The 20,913-nt window shown below is 38.6% G+C and overlaps 2 protein-coding genes across 2 annotated transcripts; one reads left to right on the top strand and one right to left on the bottom strand.

The window, feature by feature from the left end:
- Positions 1-373: 373 nt before the first annotated feature.
- LOC122292256 (chloroplast envelope quinone oxidoreductase homolog) lies at positions 374-3,625 on the top strand. Its single transcript, XM_043100499.1, has 4 exons — positions 374-535; positions 1,300-1,441; positions 1,539-1,627; positions 2,708-3,625. Exons 1-4 carry the CDS (start codon positions 470-472, stop codon positions 3,395-3,397), a joined length of 987 nt encoding a protein of 328 aa, XP_042956433.1. The 5' UTR covers positions 374-469; the 3' UTR covers positions 3,398-3,625.
- A 13,169-nt stretch (positions 3,626-16,794) lies between these two features.
- Positions 16,795-20,590, bottom strand: LOC122291902 (chloroplast envelope quinone oxidoreductase homolog). The gene is made up of 4 exons (XM_043099939.1): positions 20,431-20,590; positions 19,510-19,651; positions 18,355-18,446; positions 16,795-17,644 (listed from the first exon to the last, which is right to left on the bottom strand). The coding sequence occupies exons 1-4, from the start codon at positions 20,494-20,496 to the stop codon at positions 16,955-16,957; spliced, it is 990 nt and encodes a 329-aa protein (XP_042955873.1). The 5' UTR covers positions 20,497-20,590; the 3' UTR covers positions 16,795-16,954.
- Positions 20,591-20,913: the final 323 nt, after the last annotated feature.

The following is a 20,913-nucleotide window of genomic DNA, read 5'->3' as shown; positions in this document are numbered from 1 at the left end:
ACTCTTTTATGTTTGTATTTTAATTTTTTAATAAATTACGTGGTAGCATTGTGTGATATTTGAAATAAGATGAACGGTATAATTAAAACGACATAGTTGTATTTTCTCTGTTAAAACTCTTGTCAAAGTCCAAGAGTCGAAGGATTCAGGCCTGCATTATTCTGCGTAGGAGCCCAAAGCCCAGAAAAAGAAATAATGTACTTGTGACGTTTGATGTGGGTGGGACCATGGCATTGTCCAAGTGTGCAGTATACGTGGTGCGAAATCACCAAACGGTCGATATTCATGTTATCGGAGGTAAACACGTGGGCCCCGACATGACTGAGAACTTGAGACTCTGGTTGTTTATGGTGTGCGAAGGTTGTGTAAATAAATAAATAAACGTAAAGAGACTACTTCGCGCGACCCATTACCGTGGAAATCATTTATCGTTTACGCTTTCCCCACCATTTCCTTTTGAGCGGTGGATATGGCAGGAAAACTCATGAATGCAGTTCAGTATACTGCCTACGGTGGCGGACCAGATGGCTTACAGGTTATTCCTATTTCATTTTGTACTACATATATGCTTGTTTACATTACTCTCTCATCATTCTTAATTGTTTTCCTTTGAGATCTCTTCCTGCAGTTCTTGAAATAAGTGTCTTTTACAGTTTACTTCTTGTTTGTTTTGGAGTTTCTGGTGACTGATGAAAGGGTCTCCAGACTAAGATAGAAGTTTCGAATTTTAAAAGGCGATTAAGAATTGGGTTTGGGGTTGAGGATCCATTTGGTGTCCTGTGCAAATTTTTTTTTTTTTTTTGTCTGTTAGTTTATGTGGCATGACATGATGGCATAATTTAATCAATTTGGTTATTGGGTGTTTTTATGTCCCATGGAATTGGATTGGCCATTGTGTGGGGAAATGTTCTATTTTACTCGTTTAGATCCAGCTTCCAGGATATATAATTCATATATACTTTATGAGACACAAACTTATAACCCAACATGGATATATACAAGTCGATATTTTATAAAAAAAAAAAGAAGGGTATTCCACCGTGAAAAAGTGTAAAAAATTTACTTTTGGATCACTTTTTAACAAAAAACTTGTGCATCTAAACTCATCTGATTGACACGGTATGTCATATTGTAATTTTTTTTTTTTTGTAAACTGTAAAGGCTCCTCATGCCAGCACAATTTATGAGCTTTCTTTTGTTTTTATGTTTGCTGAACGCAATGAAGCCATTGATTCTATATCATTAAGAACCTATGGCTACCTCAAATGAGTTTTTTGTGAATTTCATGCTTGTTTGCAGCATGTGGAAGTTCCAGTTCCCACTCCTAGTAAAGATGAGGTTTTGTTGAGATTAGAAGCAGTTAGTCTAAATCCATTTGATTGGAAAGTTCAGAAAGGCATGCTTCGGCCTTTTCTTCCTCGCAAGTTTCCTCACATACCTGGTAAATTAATTTCACCACCACCCCGCCTCGCCGAAAAAGAAAAAGAAAATATTTTGATTGTTGCTTCAAATAAAGAATATTTTCCTTGTCGGAACAGCTTCTGATGTGGCAGGTGAGGTTATAGAGGTTGGACCAGGAGTAAAAAATTTCAAGCCTGGGGATAAAGTTGTAGCTTTTACCTCCAGGGTAAGATCTTTCATATATTCTTTTGTTTGTTCTTAGCTTAATCTGAAAATACACTTCTAGTTCTCGTTGTCGGGGAAGAACAATCTGACCGAAAACAAGACTATCTAATGAAGCTTTTCCTTAGATAATCTTCAACTCTAAAAGAAGCTCCAAACCACTAACATTTCTGCTTGAGTAAATACATACTAATATCCTCAAGTCTAACATGAAACTCTGTAGTACCCATCAGAATTCACCAATAAAAGTATTTAGCCTAGTTTCGTGTGTAGTTTGGTTAAGCATGCTCCAATTTATTCTTAAAACAGTCACGATTCTCTTTTGAGATGACCAAATTCTAATTAAGAGCTAAATATCTATCACTCTACGTAAAAAAAATGAAAGTGAGTTCTCTCTTTTTGTTTGTTTAGGTCCAGACAAATACGTGAATTATGATAGAGGGCTTAATGATTTTTATATTATGCACATTGCAAGCTTCTCATAAGCCAACTTCACCTACTTATGATAGAGGGTTTAAGGAGAGAATCAGAACCCATTGCATGAAAAACTAGTACAAACCCAATCCCCCTAAAATTAGAATATGAATCAATTTATTATTCTATGGAATGAAGGGAAAAGATAAATGAATCATAAAATACTCTCCTTTGCTCAATGTCAAGCCAAATGGTATGAGAATTTGACAGTCGAAGCGCATAGCACTATTTCAATTTTGTTATGACTTAGTGAGACTGATCGCCCAAAGATGACTGTAGAAGGTTGTTCTAGTTGTATCGCAACCATGTCGAAATTTTTAAAATTATCTGCTGATATAGGGATGCATATGGAGTCATTGGACACATGTCTGGCCTTTTCCAATCCTATACATGCTTTAAAACTTCTTATTTTTGGGTGTGTGATAGTGATACAAAAATGATGTAGTCATTCCATTTGGCATGATGTTGCACCATTTTATCCATAATGATGTTAGATGTCCCGAGTTTCCTAACCTGGTAATAGGAGGTATAATCTAAAATGCCCTGCATCAGATTTTTAGTATCTGCTGTCTCACTTCAATGTATGTTGAGGTTATTGCATTGATGACAGAATGGAGGTGGACTAGCGGACTTTGCTGTAACCAAGGAAAGCTTGACAGTTGCAAGACCACCTGAAGTTTCAGCAGCCGATGTAGTTGGCCTCCCAATTGCAGGTTTGACAGCACACCAAGCTGTCACTCAATCTGCTGGTATCAATCTCGATGGAAGTGGCAAGGAGGCAAACATTCTGGTAACTGCTGCTTCAGGTGGTGTGGGTCACTATGCTGTTCAACTGGCCAAGCGGGGAAATGCACACGTGACAGCCACTTGTGGCGCTCGCAACATTGAACTTGTCAAGAGCTTAGGGGCTGATGAGGTTCTCGACTACAAGACGACAGATGGGGCAGCTCTAAACAGCCCATCTGGTCGAAAATATGATGCAGTCATTCACTGTGCAAATGGCATTCCTTGGTCTACTTTCGAACCTAATTTGAGCCCAAATGGGAAGGTAATTGATATTACTCCAGGACCTACTTCCCTGGTCACTTTTGCCCTGAAGAAACTTACTTTCTCCAAGAAGCAGCTGGTGCCACTAGTCTTAATTCCCAAGGGTGAGAACCTACAATGTCTTGTCAACTTGGTCAAGGAAGGGAAGCTCAAGACAGTTATTGACTCAAAATATCCCCTGGACAAGGCCGCAGAGGCTTGGGCTAAGAGTATTGATGGCCATGCAACTGGGAAGATCATCGTTGAACCTTAGGTAAATATAATGCGCCTGGAAATGGTTGTCTTGATGCAATTAAATGAGAATATTGTTTAATATATTAGAGACAGGGCTTCTAAGCTGTAAAACAGGGTTATGAGAATATTGTTTAATATATTGGAGAGAGCCTTCTACACTGTAGAACAAAGCTTCCGAGGATGTTTGTTTTCTGCAACAGCCAAGTTCATGCCGCGAGATATTACAAAACGATAATGTTCAGGTTCACATTTATGTTGTCAATTTGTTCTTTTAACTGTAGACTCTCTAACATATTCATCACCCGGACTTAGGTTTTACTTCAAAGAAAGTTTTGAAAAGAGAAGTTATTTTAACTGATCTAGTTTAATGTGGTATGTTAAATTGTAAAGTTACTCTTATTGTAAAATTGATTTAATGGATTACATGAAGTCATATCATTTTACACTTCTCATTGAGAAAGTGAAATATAGATTTTTTTTTTTAAGTTACCTTACCGGCAGAGTAAGAAACACAACAGTTAAATTTTTTGCAGGCTTGAGGACAAATTTAAAGAGGAATTTAAAATTGTTGGGAGTAAGATGAATTGAATTTTTCAGAAATTGAAACAGGCGGAGGACGATGGAACTTTATAGCAAGCCATGACGTAAGGCATGCATCGATAGGTTGTGAATGATGAAATGATTTGAGTTAAAATATTTTATTAAAAATTAGCGGAAATGAGAGATAAAGTTAAATAAAAATATTATAAAATTAAAAAATTATAAAAATATATATTTTTATTTTAAAATATAAAAAGATTGTATTATTCTTTTGTTTTGTTTATAGATGAAAAAAATTTAAAGATTTAAAATTAAAAATATTTTATATTTTAAAGATATTTAAAGAGAAAATTATGACAAATTTTTTTAGAGAACCAATCTAACTTTCCAAAGATGGTCTAAATCTGTCTCGCTGCATCATGCAGTCCACGATAACGGGCTGATACGATTCACACCGCTCTGCCTCTTTCCCTCTCTGCATGTTGAGTCAGACAAACTGTAGTATTCTGTGTCAATAATTTGTACATAGAAGGACATATTTGTAATTTTGTATCATATTATTCTGTTCTTGTATCCGGTGGTTATTACATGGCCACGTGTTTAGATCATATACATTAGGGTTCTGCTGTGTTATGAGTTGGTAGTATAAAAGGCCAAGTGATGGCCACTGTAGCAGAGATATAGAGAGATAGAGCCGTATGAGAGAAAGGGGCAAACAGAGAGAAATTCGGGTTTACAAAGAGAAACTGAAATCAGTGAAGATTGAGAGAGAGTTAAGGTCATTCAATGATCTGAATCTTGTAAACTGTTCCTCTGTTGCGATTGGAAGTTCTAATAAGATGATCTTTGGCCAGTTCCCCCTGTGGATGTAGATCTGAAAGGATCGAACCACGTTAAATCCTCGTGTTCTTGGTATGTTCGTTCTATTTTCTTATTTACAATCTGATTGTGTCTTCTGTTTTATATTTCTTGAATCAATCTGGGTATCTTGTTGTGTATTTGGTGTTCTTGCTGAAACCCTAGAAATACAACAAGTGGTATCTAGAGCCTAGGTCGAGATGGGGTCTACCAAGTTTGAGGTGGAGAAATTTACAGGAAAAAATGATTTTGGTTTATGGCGTATTAAAATGAGGGCTTTGTTAGTGCAGCATGGTCTCCAAGAAGCACTTCTTGGAGACAAGAAGCTGTCTAAAGGGTCCTCAGAGGAACAATTGAGTTCCTCTACTATAGAGAGGGTTAAACCCGAGATATTGCAAAAGGCACATAGTGCCATTATTTTTTCTTTAGGGGATAAGGTCTTACAGGAAGTAGCCAATGAAGATTCAGCTGCAGGGATTTGGTTAAAGTTAGAAGCTCTCTACATGACCAAGTCCCTGGCCAATCGTTTTCACAAGAAGACTAAGCTGTATACATTTAAAATGACCCCAGGGATGTCTATTGAAGATCATCTGGATGAATTTAACAAAATCATCCTAGATCTTGCTAACATAGACATCACAATAGATGATGGGGATCAGGCTATACTGTTACTGAGTTCCCTTGATAGCTCATACTCTAACCTAAAAGAAACAATTATGTATGGCAGAGAGAGTTTGTCATTGGATGAGGTGCAATCTATATTGCATGCAAGGGAACTTCAGAATAATTCTGAAGCTAAAACTCAGACTGGTGAGGGGTTAGTGGCTAGGGGAAGATTTGATAAACATGTTTATAAAGGAAAGAAGAATAAACTTAGATCAAAATCAAAAGGAAAACAATTGAAGTGTTTCCTTTGTCACAAAGAGGGACACTTTAAGAAAGATTGTCCTGAAAAGAAAATTAGAGAGGGTGATAAGATCAAACATGAGGGAAATGCATCTGTTGCATCTGAAGGCTATGAGAGTGCTGAGGTACTTTGTATCTCTGAGACTGAATCTAGTAATGAATGGATTTTAGATTCAGGATGTTCTTTTCATATGTGCCCTTGTAAATCTTGGTTTGAAACTTTTTCTGATTTTGATGGTGGATATGTTATGCTTGGTAATAATAAATCTTGCAAAGTTTTTGGAATTGGTTCAATTAGATTTAAATTGCATGATGGTGTGGAAATGATATTAAAAGATGTAAGATACATACCTGACCTTAAGAGAAATCTAATTTCCCTTGGAATGCTTGATAAATCTAGTTGCACTTTTAAGTCTGAGTCGGGAGTTCTAAAGATAGCTAAAGGGTCCTTAATAGTAATGAAAGGGGAAATAAAGAATGGTCTTTATACCCTGGTAGGTCAAACTATTAGAGGACATGCCTCTGCTGTCCAGAAACCTTTGGATAATAATACTGTACTCTGGCATAAAAGATTAGGGCATGTTAGCCATAAAGGCTTAAAGGAACTCCAAAATCAGGGGTTACTTGGTGACAAAGACCTAGGAGACCTTCCCTTTTGTGAGGATTGTATACTAGGCAAGTCCACTAGAGTTAGTTTCAAACTTGGTACACATGTTACTAAACAAAGTTTGGACTATGTCCATTCTGATTTGTGGGGGCCAGCTAGGGTCAGTTCTCATGGTGGGGGAAATTATTTCCTATCCATTATTGATGACTATTCTAGAAAGGTTTGGGTTTATATCCTTAAACATAAAAGTGACACCTTCAACAAGTTTAAGGAATGGAAAACCTTGGTTGAAAATCAAGTTGGGAGGAAGGTTAAAAAGCTTAGGACAGACAATGGACTTGAGTACTTATCAAATGAATTTAATAACTATTGCCAAAAGGAGGGTATTGCAAGGCATAGGACAGTGAGGGAAACACCCCAACAGAATGGCCTAGCTGAGAGAATGAATAGAACAATTCTTGAGAGGGTTAGGTGCATGTTGTCCAATGCAAAATTACCTAAAACTTTTTGGGCAGAGGCAGTTAGTACTGCTGTTTATTTGATAAATAGGAGTCCATCCACTGCCATTAATTGTAAAACTCCCCAAGAATTATGGACTGGGAAACCCTCAGACTACAGTAATCTGAGGGTATTTGGCTGTGATGCTTATGCACACATTAAAACTGACAAACTAGAACCTAGGGCTGTGAAATGCATTTTTGTTGGGTATCCTGAAGGAGTAAAAGGTTATAAACTATGGATAGAGGAACCTGGAAAACAAAAGTGTATAATAAGTAGAGATGTGATTTTTAATGAGTCACAAATGGCCAGATCTCAATTGGATTCAGTTGAGACTCAACCTGCCACAGTCCCAGAAAAGGTTCAGGTTGAGGTGGAGTCCTTGGACTCACCACCTCAAGAAACACTTATACAGTTTGGAGATGATTCGAAGTCTAGATTAGAAAGTGACCAAGGGAAAATCACTGACTCTTATAACCTTGTAAGGGATAGATCAAGAAGGGTTATAAGACCACCATTGAGATTTGCACATGCTGATATAACAGCCTATGCTCTCTCTGTAGCACAAGACATTGAAGATCCTGAACCAAGGTGTTATAAAGAAGCAATGAATAGTAAAGAATCTAGCAATTGGCTTCTTGCAATGCAAGAAGAAATAGAATCTCTTTATAAGAATAAGACTTGGGAAATGGTGTTAAAACCTGAAAAAGTTAAAATCATAGGGTCTAAATGGATATTCAAGAAAAAGGAGGGTATAATTGGAGTAGAAAAACCTAGGTACAAAGCTAGGTTAGTGGCAAAGGGTTTTACACAAAGAGAAGGTATAGATTTCAATGAAATTTTCTCTCCTGTAGTAAAACACAGTTCTATCAGATTGTTGTTAGCCTACACTGCTTATCATGACTTGTTTCTAAAACAGTTGGATGTTAAAACTGCTTTTCTACATGGTGAATTAGAAGAAACTCTGTACATGCAGCCTCCTGAAGGCTTTATAAACGAATCCAATAAGAACCATGTGTGTTTGTTGAAAAAATCTTTGTATGGACTAAAACAATCCCCAAGACAATGGCATAAAAGATTTGACACACATATGGTTGAGAATGGTTTTAAAAGATGCAATTATGATAGCTGTGTATATTTTAAAGTTTCTGATGATGTCACTGTTTACCTTTTATTATATGTGGATGATATGCTCATTGCTTGTAAAAATAAGGATAAAATTGAGCATGTAAAAGAAATTTTAAAATCTGTTTTTGAGATGAAAGACCTTGGACCTGCTAGGAAAATCTTAGGTATGGAGATAATTAGAGATAGGAAAAGGAAATTACTCTACTTATCACAAAAAACATACCTACAAAGAGTACTTAAAAGATTTAGCATGGATTTAGCAAAATCTGTGAGTACCCCAATTGGACAGCATTTTAAATTTTCTGTAAATCAGTCTCCTAAAACTGATGATGAAAGGGAATTTATGATAAAAATACCATATGCAAGTATGGTAGGTAGTATCATGTATGCAATGGTCTATTCAAGACCAGACCTTACCTATGCTGTTAGTCTAGTTAGTAGGTTCATGGGAAACCCCACTGGCAAGCATTGAAGTGGGTGTTTCAGTACTTAACAGGCTCCTCTAGTTTAGGATTAAGGTTTGGTGGAAATGTGTTAAGTGGTCAAGAAATCTGTGGTTTTGTAGATTCTGATTTTGCTGGAAACTTGGATACAAGGAAGTCCTTGACTGGCTATGTATTCACTGCTTTTGGTGGTGCTGTGAGTTGGAAATCTAATTTACAATCAGTTGTAGCTTTGTCAACAACTGAGGCTGAATACATAGCCATGACAAAGGCTATAAAAGAGGCTTTATGGTTGAGAGGTATAACAAATGAACTAGGCTTATTTGAGGGTAATATCACAGTCTATTGTGATAATCAAAGCACTATACATCTCACTAAAAATTAAGTTTTTCATGAAAGATCAAAACATATTGACATTAGACTTCACTTTGTTAGAGATGTGGTTGCAGGTGGCACTGTCAAAGTGGAGAAAGTGCCAACAAAAGAAAACCCATCAGACATGATGACTAAACCATTGCCAAGATCAAAGTTCAGGCACTGCCTACACTTGATCAACATGGAGGAGAGCTAACCAGGGAATAAAAGGTGGGATCTGGCCAGAGATGGGGAACCTTGAAGTCAAATTGATGACAAGGTGGAGATTGTAGTATTCTGTGTCAATAATTTGTACATAGAAGGACATATTTGTAATTTTGTATCATATTATTCTGTTCTTGTATCTGGTGGTTATTACATGGCCACGTGTTTAGATCATATACATTAGAGTTCTGCTGTGTTATGAGTTAGTAGTATAAAAGGCCAAGTGATGGCCACTGTAGCAGAGATATAGAGAGATAGAGCCGTATGAGAGAAAGGGGCAAACAGAGAGAAATTAGGATTTACAAAGAGAAACTGAAATCAGTGAAGATTGAGAGAGAGTTAAGGTCATTCAATGATCTGAATCTTGTAAACTGTTCCTCTGTTGCGATTGGAAGTTCTAATAAGATGATCTCTGGCCAGTTCCCCCTGTGGATGTAGATCTGAAAGGATCGAACCACGTTAAATCCTCGTGTTCTTGGTATATTCATTCTATTTTCTTATTTACAATCTGATTGTGTTTTCTGTTTTATATTTCTTGAATCAATCTTGGTATCTTGTTGTGTATTTGGTGTTCTTGCTGAAACCCTAGAAATACAACACAAACAAACTCGTTGGCTTCCAATTGAGATCTGCTAGTGTATTTCCGTATTCTCCATCGACTTCCTTTCTTTCTTATGAGTCGCCACACAACCAGCCAATCTGAGAATGTATAGATGGCACAATCTCTCCCGTATCGGCCTTGATTAAGCAACCCAATTGTGAGCAAACAAGATTTTCAAGCCTTTGGTCTCTCATAAGTCATATGGCCCCACTTTCAGCTTCCAAGACCTTTGAGCTTCACGGCTACAACATGGAACTTGGTGTTCGGTTTTTCAAGTGGGTTTGCAAGCACTCCACCTATTGTTATGACTTAGACAGTGGAATCATTCTGTTGAACTCACTAATATCTTCCAATTTGTATGCTATTGCACATAAGGCCGTAATTGAATTAGGCAAAGTGTGTAGTGGTAGTGAAACTGAGATGTTGAAGCTGATGGGTGCGCTTGACGAGATGCGCAAGGTTGGGTTTAGGCTAAGTTACCCTTGTTGCAGCACATTATTGGTGTGTTAGGCTAAGTTGGACATGGGTTCCTTAGCATTTTTGGTCTATACGAGAATGGTTGGTGATGGGTTTGTTCCTGCTTTTATGGACTATAGAACCCTAATTAATGCTTTATACAAGAATGGGTTTGTACAAGCTGCAGAAACGTTCTTGTGTATGGTGTTGAAACTTGGGTCTTGTTTGAATACTCATATTTGTACTTCTTCGATTTTGGGTAATTGTAGGGAAGAAGATATCCAGGCGGCGTTCCGGGTGTTTGAGAAATGGATATCGCAAAGGAGGGCGGATAAGTATCTGCATTTGAGCTGCTTGCTGTGATGGAAAAAAGGAACTGCAAGCAGCAAGCCCAATATCTGAACATACAATGAGCTTAATTATCAAAAGTTGTGCGGGGCTAATAAATCTCACAAAGCCTTACGAGAAGGGTAGTCCATGGAGGGTTATTACCTGACAGGGTAACTTGCAATATATTGATTGATGGATTTTGCCTAGAAGGTCAAATTGGAATGGCTTTTGAAATATTCAAGTCAATGAATTCTTTTGGTCTTATACCTGATGAGTGATGGCTTTACTTTCACTCCTTTAATTGAAGAGCTCTGTAAACAGGGTAGACCAGAGAAAACTTGTGGTATTTTTACGTTTAATGGTAAAGAAGGGAATATCCCCTGATGAAGTAACATTTACAGCTCTTCTTGATGGGTATTGCAAGACTGGAAAAATTGGAAATGCATCAAGGCTTTTAGTGAGGGTGGTGGAGAAGAGGAATTTGACAACCTGTCACACGTTCAACTCATTTCTTGATGTTTACAGCAAAAATAAAAAATGATAAGGTGCATGAAGGAAATGCTGTGTTGAGCAAGATGCTAAACTATGATTTAGTTCCGTGTGTAGCGACTTACACAATATTAATAGATGGGCTCTGCCAAGCTGGTGAGATTACTCGTGCCTTTAACATGTTGGAGTTGATGAAGCAGGATGGCTGTACACCAAATGTCTACACATACACTGTAATAAGTACTTGTCTCTGCCAAAATTGAAGTGTGGAGGAAGCAGAGATGATTCTCTTAGGATGTCTGATTTAGGGATATCTCCAAATCATATTACGTATACTCCATTTGTGAAAGCACATGTCAATACCGGTAGGTTGCATCGTGCCTTCAAAATTGAGTATGGTGGTTGAAAATGGTTGTCAACCAAGTAGTCATATCTATATATATAAATATATATATATCTGCCCTACTTTCGGGGATTGTTATGTCAAACGGCGCCACTGAAGCCAGTGCAATCAATTCTACCTACTGTAAAGAAGGTAGAACATACTTTCAAGCTTGAAGATAAGCTAGCGAAATGTGGTACGCCTATTCCCGACTTCGACAATTTTATATCTACTCTGTTTATGCAAGGAGGGAAGAATTGCCGAAGCAGATAATCTGACGAAAGATATATTGAAACGAGGTCTGTTTCCTAAGAAGGCATTCGAGCCATACTGCATGTTGCTTGATTAAATGAAAACAATTATCCGTCATGGGCTTGTTCCATCTATTGCATCTTACCGTTTGGTCCTCCATGGTCTCTACCGTGAAGAAAAAGTTCAACAAGCTGAAGAACTTGTTTCTGACCTCTTAAGATACAACGGTGTCAACGAAGAACTGCAGTCTTACCATATATAGAGTTTTGAGTCAAGGAAGTTGAACCTCAAAACTATCTTGAGATTCTCAAAGTAATAGAGGGAGTGCATTACGATGAGACGCCAAACATGAATTTAATATTGTAAGAATATAGGAATTGATAATTTCATTTGACATGAAACTGAGTATTACACAATGCTCTATTTATAGAGCAAGTATTACAGAGGCATCGTAACAAACGCATGGTGCGTTGTCAACTTACAGCTAGCTATATGGTAGTGCTCATAACAGAAAGGTGCCTCTAGTACAAAATAGAAAATACACAAGAATATTCCAAAAAGAATTAAAGAGAAGAATTTCCAGAGAGTTCTTGCAGCTGTGGTGACTCGACATCCTTGTGTTCATCTGAGATGGAGCTCTGCAGCTTAGTGTGCTGAGTCGAGGTTGAGCTGGAATTCTTTGTAGTGTTGTCACCCTCCCGCGAGTCCAGCAGTGGAAACATGGTGAGACTCGTTCTTAGTGTGAGAAAACGAGAAGAGAGCAGAGGTTTGGTGAATATATCGGCTATTTGATCACGGGATGAGATAAAGGCAACATGTAACGTCTTTGAGGCAACTCTGTCACGTACAAAATGGAAATCAATTTCCATGTGCTTGATTCTTAAATGGAGGACTGGATTAGCTGAAATATATGTGGCTCCCAAATTGTCACACCATAGTGTGGGTGAGTGTGAGAGTGTGAGAGAAACAGACCAAGTTCTTTAAGAAGTGACTGCAACCATAGTAATTCGGCTGTGGTGTTGGCAAGAGCCTTGTATTCGGCTTCTGTGCTTGATCTAGCAACTATTTGCTGCTTCTTGGAGCTCCAAGAAACAATATTTGAGCCAAGGAACACACAGTAGCCCTCAGTGGAGCGACGATCATCTGGGCAACCCACCCAATCCACATCAGAAAAGGCATGAAGATTGTAAGAGGGAGAGGACCGAATGTGCAAGCCATAGTTTGTTGTGTGTTTGAGATACCTGAGTATTCTTTTTACAACTTGCCAATGAGGAAGTTTTGGGTTATGCATGAATTGGCAAACTTTGCTTACAGCAAAGGCAACATCAAGTTGTGTAAGGGACAGATATTGGAGGCTTCCAACAGTGCTTCTATAGAGTGTAGGATCAGAAAAAGCAGGGCCATCATTGATGGAGAGATAAGTGGAAGCTGCCATGAGAGATTTGACTGGTTTGGCCAAGTCCATTTTGGTTCTTTGCAATAAGTCACATACGTATTTTGTCTGAGATAATTGAATGCCAATGGTCATGGGAGTTATTTCTAGACCAAGAAAAAATCTAAGAGAACCCAAGTCTTTGACTGGGAAGGATGTGCCAAGAGAGGTGAAGACAGAGGTGATGGCATCCGAACTAGAACTAGTGAGAATTATGTCATCGATGTACACTAAAATAAAAATGACAACAAAATTATTATTGTAAATGAAGAGAGAGGGGTCAGAAACAGATGGTGTAAAGCCAATTTCAATGAGACGTGAGCTCAACTTGGAGAACCATGCATGTGGTGCTTGTTTGAGGCCATAGATGGTCTTGTTCAAGCGACACACATGATGAGGATAATCGGAATTTATGAAGCCGATTGGTTGGGACATGTACACTTGTTCTTGCAAATCCCCATGAAGGAAGGTATTGTTAATGTCTAATTGTCTAAGAGGCCAGTTTTCAAAAACAGCAATTGAAAGAATTGTTCAGATGGTAGTAGCTTTAATAACTGAACTAAAAGTTTCAGAAAAATCAATACATTCCTGTTGATGAAAACCCTTAGCTGCCAAACGAGCCTTATAGTGTTTGACAGAGCCATCTGAAAGCTTCTTGGTACGGAAGACCCATTTGCAACCAATTAAATTTGTGACGCCAAATGAGGGAACCAGAGTCCAAGTGTTCGTCTGCAAAAGAGCTTGGAATTCATCAGACGTGGCTTTTCGCCATGGTTGGTGTTTAACAGCCTTGGTATAGCAACTGGGATTTTCTGGAATGGAGCTAGTGACAGTAAGATAGCTACGAGGAGGTGGCCAAAGCACTGTACCGTCGGTGAATTTTCGAGGACAAAGAGAGTTGATGTGAGATCTAGTGATGATGGGTCCTGGAGGAGGAGCTGGGTTAGAGAGCGGAGCTTGCGTGGAAGATAACGTGCTGGATGATTCTGGAGAGGTGGAAGAGCTAAGAGTGCCGGGTGAGGTATCGAGCTGAGAAGATGATGATTGTTGAGGTGAGAAGGTGGGCCTGGTATATGGCGGGTTGGAACTGAGCTGATTACGAGGAGAGGATGGGCTGAGTTGGGCCTAGGGACTGGGCCAAGAATAGATGGAAGAATTGCATGAAGAGGCGTGGGATTAGTTTGTGGCGTTGGGGATTTTTCAGCAAAGGGAAACAGGTCTTCGTTAAAAACAACGTCTCTGGAGATATAAATTTTTCCTGTAGGAATATGGAAACAACGATAGCCTTTGTGAGCATCACTGTATCCCAAAAAAAGATATTGTGTGGATCGTAGATCCAATTTGTGATGATTGTAAGGCCTAAGATGAGGCTAATAAGCAGTGCCAAAAACTCTGAGAAAAGTATAATCAGGTGGTTTGGAAAATAATTTTTGAAAAGGAAATTGATGATGAATAATTGGTGTGGGAAGATGGTTTATTAGATAGACAGCTATGTGGAAAGCAGCAGCCCAAAAATATTGAGGTAAAGATGCGTGGGCCATGAGTGCTAATCCGGTTTCAACAATATGCAGTGTTTTCTTTCCACAGCACCATTTTGTTGGTGACTGTAGGGGCAGGATAGACGGTGTGAAATTCCTTTTAATTGGAGAAGGGTGTGAAGTGATCTGTATTCACCACTCCAGTCACTTTGTAACGAAAGAATTTTCAAATTAAAAGGTAATTCAACATGAGTTTGGAATTGAGAAAAGACTTTAACAACATCTGATTTTTGTATTAATGGAAACCACCAAGTATAACGACTAAAGTTATCCAAAAAGGCTACATAATAACGAAAACCATCTCTTGAAGGAACTGGGGCAAGACCCCATACATCATAATAGATGAGTTGCAAAGGTTTTATTGAATGTTGATGAGTGTCACGGAAAGGTTGTTGTTAGCTTTTTGCTTAACAGCATGATGAGCAAGATGATGGAGGATCACGAGTAGAAACTGGAAAAGAGTTGTGTGATATGACTCGACGGACTAATTGTAGAGAAGGATGCCCGAGTCGTTAGTGCCACTGAGTGGAGGTAGTGCGCTCGCCAACAAGTGCCTGAGGTGACGAAAGGTGGGCTGGAAAGGAGTATAGGCCATCATGTGTGGGATCACAGAGGAGAATTTTCCCTGTCTTGGAATCCTTAAAAAAAAAAATGAGAACTGTGAAATTCAAAGAAAACCATATTATCAAGGCAAAACTGTCTAACTGAGACTAAGTTATTAATGATGTTAGGCACATGTAGCAATTTTTTGAGAATGAAGGAATGAGAAGAAGAGGAGAAAACTGAGTCACCGATGTGTGAGATTGGTAGTGCATTACCATTGCCAACCCGTATCTAGTCATTTCCATCATAAGGAGAGGAGTTGATGTTAAGGTTGGCTAAGTCAGAGGTGAGATGATTTGTCGCAACGGTGTCGGGATACCATGAATGATCAGGGGACGAGGCTGAGGTCGTGGAGTGGGCTGTTAGAGATTTTGGTGGGTTACTCTGATAAGCTTGGTCAAATCTGTGATAGCAACGCATAACAACATGCCCAACTTTCCCATAGAGTTGACAGGTAGGTTTGGAGTGGGGAAGAGAAGAAAATTGTTGAGAAGAGTTTGATGAGGACGGTAAAGGAGAAAAAGAGTTTTTACGGCCTCTGCCACGACCTTGGAAGCCACTACAAGTATTGCCTCGGTGGAAGCCACGACCACGCGAAGAAGAATTGAAGGTAAAATTGACTGAAAAATTTGTTGAGCTCGGAAGATGATTAGAGTGGGACAAACGAATTTCATGAATGAGTAAGAGACGGTAAAGTTCTTCAGAGGAAAAAGGCTCAAGGCGAGCTGTAACAGAAGTGACTAAGGCATCATAGTCATTGTTAAGTCCTGCTAGTAAGTAGGAAACAAATTCATCAGATGAAAAAGTAATTCCAGCTGCACTCATGGTATCGAAAAGATGTTTTATTTTTCAGAAATACTCAGAGACAGAGGTAGAGCCTTTGGAGACTGTGGCAAGCTGGTAACGGAGCTGAATAATTCGGGAATGAGATTGAGAAGCAAAAAGAGTTTTTAGAGTTAACCAGACATAACGAGTAGTGGTTTTTCCAACCACTTGTGCGATGAGATTATTCGAAAGAGATGAAATGAGGGCGTTGAGGATTAGCTGGTCTGTTTGGGTCCAGGTAAGGTAGTCAGGATTTAGGGTGGTGGTATTGGGAAAGAAACAAGGAGGAGTAGTACTCGACCCATCGACGTAGTGAAAGAGTTGTTGGCCTTTGAGATAGGGAACCATCAGAGTTTTCCATAACAGAAAATTCTCATTGGTTAACTTGACAGAAACTAAATGAGAAAGATGGGAAAGAAAAGAAGGGGCGGGTGGGTTTGCGTTTTTCGGTGGGAAAGTGTTTTCCTCCATTGGAGACGTTTGTTTAGAGTGGCTCTGATGCCATGTAAGAATATAGGAATTGATAATTTCATTTGACATGAAAATGAGTATTACACAATGCTCTATTTATAGAGCAAGTATTGCAAAGGCATAGTAACAAACACATGGTGTGCTGTCAACTTACAGCTAGCTATATGGTAGTGCTTATAATAAAAAGATGCCTCTAGTACAAAACAGAAAATACACAAGAATATTCCAAAAAGAATTAAAGAGAAGAATTTCCAGAAAGTTCTTGCAGCTATAGTGACTCCACATCCTTGTGTTCATTTGAGGTGAAGCTTTGCAGCTTAATGTGCTGAGTCGAGGTTGAGCTGGAATTATTTGTAGTGTTGTCAAATACCTTCAGTGGTTAGAAAAGCTGCTTTGGCAAGTTTTGACAGTTTTTCCATATCCCGGCAAACTTATCAAATGCAAAAGAAAGTTTATTATGATTACGGCCCCAAAAACATTCCGCATAATATCAAAGGTTTGCAATATCAGGTCAAATGCCTCGTTTAGCTGTACATATATCTAGTTTTCTTTGTATTCATTAGTAAAATAACTTATAGACAAGCCCCTTAACCTTAAGTGCATAACATTTACAGGTTCAAAGCACGTCATACATCCATTCAAGGTTCCACGATGATCTTCCCAGTAGCATGGCCATCAATACTCTTAGCCCACGCATCTTCAGCCTTGCTCAGGGAATGCTTTGAGTCAATTACAGTTTCAAGTTTATCTTCCTTCAGCAACTTAACGAGATAATCCAGGTTCCCACCCTTGGCATTTAGTAATACGGGCAACAACTGCTTCTTGGAGAAGGTAAGTTTCTTTACAGCAAAAGTCACTATGGCACTTAGGCCGGGAGTTAAATCTAAGACCTTCCCATTTGGAGCCAGATTAGGCTCAAAAGTTGACCAAGGAATGCCTGTTGCACAGTGGACCACAACATCATACTTCCGACCAGATGGGCTCTTCAGAGCTGCCCCCTCAGGGGTCTTGTAGTCGAGAACCTCGTCAGCCCCTAAGCTCTTGACAAAGTTGATATTGCGGGACCCACAAGTGGCAGTCACGTGTGTGTTTCCAAGCTTTGCCAGTTGAACTGCATAGTGACCCACACCACCTGAGGCAGCAGTGACCAGAATGTTTACCTGCTCGCCACTCCCATCAAGCTTGATCCCGGCAGATTGGGTGAGCGCCTGGTGAGCTGTAAGACCGGCTACAGGTAAGCCTGCACCTTTAGCTGCTGAAACTTCAGGTGGCCTAGTAACTGTTAGCCTCTCCTTGGCCACAACAAACTCAGCTAATCCACCTCCATCCTGTCATTGTATGGTACAACAACAGAGAAAACAAATATAGGCTATATCGATAACCAATGACAGAATATTTTCACAGGCTCACAGCTGGAACATCCATCCAATAACCAGAAATTCGGGACGACTAGAGTTGCTGCATGTGTTAAGTGTTCCCATTCCAGTACAACGATTTGTGACAACTTAACATAAGGACCATTCAAAGATAATTTGAATGTACAAAATAATCAGATTTCAAATTAATTGTTGTTGCAAGCAGCATGCACATCCAACCATCTAAAAGATTTTCCATTGCCCCATATCCTTATTACTCTGTTCCCATTTACTGTGTCAATGCCATGTAGCACCCAGTGGGGTCTAGGAGCATGGACATAAGCAAATTAGTACCAGAATATAACAATGGGCTCCATTCTGTTAAGAGCTATCCAAACTGCCCTGCTCAGAGGAAGTAAGGACTAAGGAGAGGAGAGGGGAGGAAGGAGCTATTAAGGTAAAACTTTTATGAGAATATGCCTTTTATATATATTTCTTATAACAATGATTTTTTCATCTGATTCCACAGTTGGAAAATAGGAAGAAAAAAGCAGTCCGTTACCAGTGCAGGAATCTTTCCTTGTCACGAATCATCCAAATACTTTTTCTTGTACGATCATGCTTACTCATTCTATTCAATTGCAGGGAACTAAAAAACTTAAGGAATAAGAATGAGTGCTCACAGCATGGTTAAGCATAGCTACGACTTTGTCACCAGCTTTGAAACTTTTGACGCCTGGACCAACCTCTACGACCTCTCCTGCCACATCAGTACCTAAACCAACAAGGAATATATTCAGCCAAAAGGGAAATTTTCCCCACACAGAAGTCAGTTCAGTAGTATCATCGAAATGATGATATATTGATGTAGTAATATAATTTCTATTTATTGGTTTTTTTATAAATAATTCTCTCTTTTTAAGAGTAAAAGAGGTGCAATCCAATCCAAGTATACTGGGTGCATACAAGAGAAAGCAACTCATTGGAAAGAGGGAAAAGGGTAAACAAAGAGCCTAAGATACTCTGACCAAATTTCTATTTGATGTTTGGAATGTAATAGAATTGTTCAGCACTGCATAAATGATGTTACTGTATCAGTTTTGATTTCAAAGTTCATTATCTTGAGGCCACTTGAGTACTAAAGGAAAGTCAAATGCTCCCAGCTTCCTTTGAAACTGGCATAAGTAGTTGAACTGTAACATGTATAGAATGCTGATTAGAAATTCTTCTTCATCATGTCAAATTGAGTAGCCTGAACCAAGCCCAACCACCCATAGTCAAAGAAATATGGAAAAAACTATTTTTTAAAAAAATTAAATGAAATATGTGAAGAATTGTTTGGAAGGCCGATTGGGAAGTAGCTGCACCACCATCATGGCATAGTGCTGCAAGTATGGCATTGGAAAGTGAGGTGAAGACTCAACACTCAAACCTTATCCCTTTGGAAAAGGGTAAAAGGTACAAACTTTCTGTTCACGTGTACTTGAAATGGCGGAATTACTGAAACATGAATTAGTGTCTTCGTAATTAAGAAACAAATGGCCACTAAAGGAGAATCCAGAAATTAGTTCTGTCCTATTAACATCAACATAGAATCTTCAAATTAAATTAGATTTTCTGTCGTGCTTATGCTCTTATAAATAGTCAGCATGTCTTTGACAAAAAAATTAACTGCCATCAAATAATAACAGGCTATCCAAATTTTACATATAGCTTAGCACCGTTTCACAGCTGTCAATGAGATATATTTATTAGAATGCATTTCTAAGGTTAAATAAGCCTAACAAGGTGCCAAAAAAAGTTTTGTTAATAGAAACAACGAGCAATAAAGAATTTACCAGGCACGTGAGGGAACCTGCGAGGCAACAAAGGCCGCATAATGCCTTTCTGAATTTTCCAATCAACTGGATTTAGACTAATCGCTTCCAGTTTTAGCAAGAGCTCATCCTTTGTTGGAGAGGGAACCGGAACTTCAACATGCTGCAGCATAAATGAAAATTATCACAGTAATCTTTACAAGCAATTACAGATGAACTGATATAGTATCAATGGCATTATAGATCTGCAAAGCAAGCAGCAAATGCAAGTAAAATATTCACAGATATTCAACCACAAATTGTTTTACCATTTAATTCTTCTGCAACAGGAAGGTGCAGTTTGGTAGAATAGGGGGAAACCTACGGATTGTGTGTTCGTTTACAGATACCACAGTTTTCAGTATTTAAAATACCAAAATAGCCATGTTCAATTCTGGCAATAAAAAAGAATATATGCCAGTAATGCTCCTCGAATTATTTTTCAGGAAAAATAAAAGATGGCATTGCAGCCTGAAATAGATACAGGCTCCATTTCCAATTCTAAATCAAAGATGAACACTGATCAACATATTAACCCACAATTAGGTTAAAGCAGGAGTACATTCAAACACCAAAAAAAGGCCTCCTCTTAGAAATTCACTCCATAATATGGACACTCAGATTTCATCGTTCTTTGTTTTATCAAAAGAGATTTGTTCCCTTCTACCAATTTAGTGACCATCCCAGTCTCGAATAAGAGAAACCAATCCTAGCGCCCTCAATAACCGGGAAAAGTAACAAATTTAACGGCCAACAAGGTTTGGAACGAAACAATAACAATTAGCTGGTTCTTCAATCCAGACTTCATGATCTGCTTTGCCAACTCCGTTGTACTTTTTAAATTTAAATACGAAATTCAAAGGCAATAAAAGAAAAATGAAACGGAATAAATACGAGAAAAACCTTCAAACCAGCAGGTCCTCCACCGTAGCCAAAGTACTGAACCGCATGCATAAGCTTTCCTTCCATAGTCGCAGACGAGAAATCGGTGTGTAGAGGGGTAGAGTGAGATAGGGTCTGAACTTAACTCGAAAGTTTAGCGTTGGCTCGACGGCAAATTCTAGAATTAGAAGGAGTAAATGACGGAAATGGGCCTGTCGACGTAGAAAATATAAATTCTTTGGCTTTTATTTCTCAAATTAGCTACAATATTAATAAAAATTCTTTGGCGTGCTGTGGTTTAAAACTTCCTTATAACAATCATCTTAAAAAAATAGTGAATATCATTTACAGATTTACCTATCTTTTAAAAAAGAATATCCAACCACAAGAGCCAACAAGTTAATTAATTAAGCATGGACGATGCGGGGAGCGACAAGTCACTTTGCAGAGAAATATGAGGGGAATGATCGCTCACCCTTACCGCTAGCTTATTTTTGCATTTTT

The sequence above is a fragment of the Carya illinoinensis genome, chromosome 13, assembly GCF_018687715.1.
Source record: "Carya illinoinensis cultivar Pawnee chromosome 13, C.illinoinensisPawnee_v1, whole genome shotgun sequence".
In the NCBI taxonomy this organism is placed as follows: Eukaryota; Viridiplantae; Streptophyta; class Magnoliopsida; order Fagales; family Juglandaceae; genus Carya; species Carya illinoinensis.
The sequence above is the reverse complement of the archived record's forward strand: the minus strand, read 5'-3'. Positions and strand labels throughout refer to the sequence as shown.